The 6,187-nt window shown below is 42.2% G+C and overlaps 1 protein-coding gene across 1 annotated transcript; it reads left to right on the top strand.

Moving 5' to 3' along the window:
- Nucleotides 1–838: 838 nt before the first annotated feature.
- LOC124046677 (mRNA decay activator protein ZFP36L1-like) lies at nucleotides 839–5,532 on the top strand. The gene is made up of 2 exons (XM_046367318.1): nucleotides 839–1,039; nucleotides 2,588–5,532. Exons 1-2 carry the CDS (start codon nucleotides 986–988, stop codon nucleotides 3,731–3,733), a joined length of 1,200 nt encoding a protein of 399 aa, XP_046223274.1. The 5' UTR covers nucleotides 839–985; the 3' UTR covers nucleotides 3,734–5,532.
- The last annotated feature ends 655 nt before the right edge of the window (nucleotides 5,533–6,187 follow it).

Genomic DNA, 6,187 nt, shown 5'->3' with positions numbered 1-6,187 from the left:
TGTGTGTGTGTGTGTGTGTGTGTGTGTGTGTGTGTGTGTGAGAGAGAGAGAGAGAGAGAGAGAGAGAGAGAGAGAGAGAGAGAGAGAGAGAGAGAGAGAGAGAGAGAGAGAGCAGAAGGGAGCCTGAGGGTACTATGTAGGGAGAGAGAGAGAGAGCAAGAGAGAGGGAGCATAAACAATTCAAGACTGTCTGCCTAAGTCTGTGAAGTTGCGTCACCCACAAATTGCAATAAAGTAGGCCTATAAGCAAGGACATGTACGTGGTTTATTATGATTTAAAAACATGGGGAAAGTAGGCTGCTAGGTTTACTACATGACTTGTTTGGAAAACCTGTACCTTTGAAAAAACAATAGTCAGTAAGCCAAGCCTACCGTTGCCAGACGAAGGCTACTTGATGCACTGAAGGGTTTAGGCTGATGACTAACACTTACATTGGATCAGTCACGAGTGTTTCTGTGCAAATTTGCATTTTGGCATAGTACTCTGTTTAGTTGGCGTTGTGCCAACCTGGGTGATTCCCATACGTTGAATTGTTTTGTCATTCTGTTGACTGAAATACATGAGTGAAAAGAATAATGAATTACAGTTTGTTTTTAAAACTTGTATACAATAATGTTATGCTCTATTAAGCTTGTTCTTTGTGTTTCTTTAGGGTAGATCCTATTTACGGTTGGGTGCCTCAGCCATGCAAAATCAATGCAACATTGTTAATGTGCCCTGCGAGAAAGTTTGCAAAGTTCTGGTGTAAGTTTCGTGTCCCCTCCAAAAAAAGAGTCGAACTAAGAAACGCCCCGTCACGACAAGCTCCTCCTGCACGCGATTATAAAGCAAATGAACTGGGCTGGTGCACTGCAGAGGGGGTGATCTATTAGTTAGGGCAAAAATAAGGTTACAAATCAGAACTCACCGTAGTCTGTAACTTCAATAAAATAAATATATATATTATTTTTACTACTTTTAGATTGTATTTTCTACGCAGCCAAGATGACCACCGCAGTGGTTTCGCCTTTCTACGACTTCAGCGAAGTAATGAACAAGGTACAGAAGTTATCTACTCGCTTTGTTTCTAGGCTAGCCAACGTTATTAGAGGCACGTCAGTAGTGGTATTCGACATTTCACGAGTCTAGTTTGCGGTTGGTTCATTTGACATGTGTACGCTTTTGTTGTGATTAGTATTATAAAAGTGATGCAGTAACATTGGTTTGATATGATCATAACTATAACTTTATCCTGCAAACTGTCTAGTTATGGAAACTTGCCCGATAGTGAGTTCCATGACGTGCATGCTGTCTCGTGTTGTGATTTTTACTTGGTTGACTATTGTTTGTTTCCTTTTTTTGATCGCTAATATCCATTCATTAAGAGTGAGTCAGACTCTTATTGGATAAATTGCTAGTCTGCTGCTACTTTTGCACTACAGTAGTCAAGTGTTAACCACGAGGGTTTGCAATTCATTATTTAATTCAATGGCAACAGTTGGCTCTAATGATTGAAACGTATTTATTGTGCAGTTGGATACATTGGATAAGTTAAATGCTAGAATCGTTAGCTAACTAGTTACATGAATCACATGTCTTATTTGCCATGATGTTGCATTCGTTCAGTAAGGCTCGTTCCTGAAACTAACGTTAGCTAGTTAACATTTTGAAACCGCTAGTTAATGATTCGGATTCACTTCAGATGTGCAGTAATTTGATCAATTTTATTGAAACGTACTAGTTGCCTCTTATACGATTTTTCTTAGCCTTTCAATATATCTAGATATATTGTATGAATTAAATGCATTGATTGTTGTAGACAGCTACTGTATTTAATTGAAATATTATGATTTGTTTTTTAGCAACTTCTGAACTTCCAGTCTGAAGTTAAATATATTTAGTTGGTCTTTGCGCATAAAAGGTATACATAAAGTTAACGTTATACTAATTAAACTTGTGTAAGAGGCAACACACGTTTTTTAAATCTTTCATCAATTACCCAGCCATCAGCATCTATATTATTGATTGAACATTTTATTTTACGAGAACGTCGTTACTAGCCTACTAACGTTACTCCTTCCCGTTGAGTGCCCTCAAACTACATTTTCATTTCGCATATTCATTTCAGCAGCTTTGTAACCAGACCAGACTCGCAGCGCTCACACGCACATTCCTTTGTAGGGCAACTTGCCAAACCAGCTGTTCTGTTCGAGGGTAACACTTTACGCCACTTCGATACCGAAGTTACTTTTTCGTATCCGTTTAGGATAATTAACGTAGCAGGTTAGGAGACGGGGGTTGTGGTTAGCAAAACTGCACTCTTAACCGGTTACGAAAATCACTTTGTATCGAAGTGGTGTGAAACGTCTGTCAGTCCTGTTCTATTGGCCTGCATCCCCAGAGGTTTTAAACAAAACGAACGTCAACAGTAGTAATTCAGGGATTTCTTGTAGATGTTTTCCCTCCCTTTATGAAATCAAATTAATTTCAGTGTCCACTATCATATTTTGTCGGATAAAATTGCTTTATTGACTAACGTGAATTGTTAAACTACTTGTTATTTTGTATTGAATGTAGACTTAATATTTCAAATGTGTAATTTTCCAGAATGACAAGATGCTGAATTACAACAACAACTTACTGAGCGCCCCCCATCATCCGATATCCACCAACATCCCCATGTCTATCACCAACCCCACCGGAGCCCTGCTGGACAGGAAGGCTGTGGGGACCCCCTCGCTGGGCTGCGGGCTGTCAGTCTACAAGAGACGCCACTCTGTCACCCTCCCCAACCATGACCCTAGCTCCAAGTTCAACCAGAACCAGTTCCTTAACAGCCTGAAGACCATAGACCACTCCTGCTCCATCACCTCGGGTTTTATTGGAAGTGGTAGCAGCAGCAAGGAGAATCGCATGAGGGACCGTTCTTTCTCCGAGACGGGTGAGCGGCTCCTACACCAGTGCCTGGGGCCTGCTAGTCCTACCAGCCTAGGAGCCCAGAGCCAGCAGCAGAGCCAGGTCAACTCCAGTCGCTACAAGACGGAGCTGTGCCGGCCGTTTGAGGAGAACGGAGCCTGTAAGTACGGCGACAAGTGTCAGTTCGCCCATGGCTTCCACGAGCTGCGTTCTCTCAGCCGCCACCCTAAATACAAAACCGAGCTGTGTCGTACATTCCACACAATCGGATTCTGCCCCTACGGTCCTCGCTGTCACTTTATCCACAATGCAGAGGAGCGCCGTGGACCCCCTCCCTCCCCCTCATCCTGCTCCTCCTACTCTCCTCTCTCCTCCAATAAGTTGGAGCGTCCTCGTCTGCAGCACAGCTACAGCTTCGCAGGGTTCCCCAGCTCTGGGGGCCTGAGAGGAGGGGACAGCCCAACCTCCGTCACCCCTCCACCTATGTTCTCCCCGGATGAGATGCCTGAGTGGCCGAGCTCCAACCTCTTCACGTACTCCAGTCAGGAGCTGGCCAATCTGTTCGGCCCCAGCCTTGGATCCGGAGGCCCCGTGGGAACTGATCCCAAAGCCCCTGCACCACCGTCCCAGAACAACACCCCCTACTTCTTCAGGCCCATGTCGGAGTCCCCCACCCAGATGTTTGCATCTCCGTCCAGCCCGCCCCAGGACTCTCTGTCGGACCAGGAGGGGTACCAGAGCAGCTCGGGGGGCAGTCTCAGTGGGTCAGAATCCCCCAGCCTGGATGCCAACAGACGCCTCCCAATCTTCAGCCGCCTCTCCATCTCTGACGACTAGACGGCAGCTATTTAATGATCTTATCCACGCTAACCTTGAAAAGAGGACAGAAAGATATAATGAATGGGAAATGGCACTCCCCTGTCCCCACGACAACCATCCCCTGACCCCTCTCCTCCACAAATCAATATACATTTAGTTCCTAGTTAGAATAAGGATACAGTGACTTGTTTTCAAATCACCCCAGAAATGTCTCCCTTGCTGTTACCCGCATCCTAACTCTCCTCCCTCCACAGACCCTACCATGTCTTCAGTCAAAACGCGAGAGGAAACGAATGAACAATGAGAATGTTAGACTTTTGTTGTTTTGCCAGGTGCCACCTGTGATTTTGTTCTTGAACATGTAGCAGTGCAAGTGTATCATTGCACCACAAACCACCCCATCCTGTTGTTGGTCACTGACAGTTGTGTTTCTGGAAAGGAAGGATGAGGGATGTCTTTTATTGTCTAACTGGTTATTAAACCTTTAAGACTGTGTGTTATTATTTTTGTCCCTCCCTCTCCACCCCACCGCCCTCTGTGCCGTTCCGGCAGAGGGGAATTCCAGCATTCCCATGGTGCAGTTCTTCTATACTTCCTGCAACGTGAGATGGGATCTCTAAGCTATCCTAGTTTTCCTCTTCCCTTAGAATCAGAATCTGGCTTTGAGGAGTAGTCTGGTGTTTTGACATCTCTCTGCTTCTTTCTCTAGGTTTTGATTATTTTTATTGTTATTATGATTATTTGTTTGAGAACTTTCCAAACAGTTTTTGCTTATCACTGCATATTTAACTTATCGGAACATATTTATTGGTGATCATATGCATTTTTTTGTTAATTTTGTTTTTGTATTTATCTGGATAATGAACAATAGAATATATTTTCTTTATGTTAAATTATGATCTTCGGTATTAATCTAAAGATTGTGAAGACATTTTTGTCAATTTCTTTTTTCACAGTTTAATATATTGTATTACAATGACTTTTGTTTGCAACTACACGTTGTCAAAATGAAACTTAATTTAAAACAAAAAAAATACAGAAAAAAAGTTGCTTTATTTATTTGTATACTTTTTGTTTGTTCTCCGTTCTCCCTGTTATTGGACTGCAATTCTAGCAAACATGATTGTCACCTTCTCATTCCGGCGCTGTCCTGTCCTCGCGTTTCTATGTTTTCTCTGACGGTAACAGTACTTTAATGTTATTACCTTTTGCAGTTGTATTCTCTGAGATTAGGCCAACGTGGTACCATATGTTGACCAAACAGGATTATTTAATAAATATGACTTGTGTATCTAAAACTAAGAGGTGTAACACGTGATGAGTATCACCATGTTCACTTGGACATCCCGATTCAGTGTGTGAAGTTCTGGGTTTAAAGTTATGACGGTCTCAGTTAATGTAATACAAGTAACCAGGGATTTTGAGGAAAAAGACTCCCTTTTATTACAAGCAAAAGCTGTGACCAAATGGGTTTAGGAGAGGTTGTCTTGTTTTTTTGTACTTGCGTGGCCCCAGCTGTTAAAGTGCCTACTTTTTGACTACATTCCAGGTAGCTAACTAAGGCCTTCTCTATTAAATGATGGAAGATGATGGTGAAATTGTTTTTAAATTCCTTGTTCCATGTTTCCTTGATGTTTTGAATGAGGTTAAACAGGATTACTGATAGTAAAAGAAAGTTCACTGAAAGTCAAACTGTTGAATGTATTTTTCCAGCCATGGTTTTTCACTAGTCATTTCTCTGAGTTGATATAAAACTGATTTCTTATTGTAACTATTGATTGCAGTTAAAACCAATAAACCCTGTATTTTTGAAACAATGTTCTTATTTTTTTGTATTCATCCACCCGCTAGTGAACTGAGATGTGACTGGAGGGTTTCTTGAGGCGTGGTTGTCTTCTCGGTCAGGCCTAGTCAAGCATTACATATTTACAAAGTTAGACTTTGATACAATGTCAGACTATTTGTTGAAGGGAAAACTGCAACTTAACAAAGAAATTCCTGTTGCAACATGTTCCATAATCTAGACGATCATCTTTTGGTGAGGATGCTGACACTGATTTACCTTAACAAGCACAGACTGCCTATTATTTACTAAATACCATTTTAAATGGGTGAAAACAGTCAAGTTTAAGTGAATTTAACATTACGTGGCATAGAAAGAGACCCTGCTATGTCAGGCGGAGGGTGTTGCATTGAGCCAGCAGATGATTGGTGGACAAGAGGGTGCAGCCTCGTGATTGGACTAGATAGACCTGTTAGTGGTATTGGATCAGGGTGATCAAACTGAGCTGCTTTGATTACACAGACTGATACCACGCTCTGTTTCCCTGGATATGTTGATCAGGTCAGTAAAGTTATGACAGGCTGATATGGAGGGCCTGTCCGTCTGGAGAAACCTAGTCAGAGATGGTTAGGCAATGGGTGTAGACTAACAGTGAAATACTTATAGGTCAATTTCTAACAATGCAGAGA

The sequence above is a fragment of the Oncorhynchus gorbuscha genome, linkage group LG10, assembly GCF_021184085.1.
Source record: "Oncorhynchus gorbuscha isolate QuinsamMale2020 ecotype Even-year linkage group LG10, OgorEven_v1.0, whole genome shotgun sequence".
Classification (NCBI taxonomy): domain Eukaryota; kingdom Metazoa; phylum Chordata; class Actinopteri; order Salmoniformes; family Salmonidae; genus Oncorhynchus; species Oncorhynchus gorbuscha.
The sequence above is the reverse complement of the archived record's forward strand: the minus strand, read 5'-3'. Positions and strand labels throughout refer to the sequence as shown.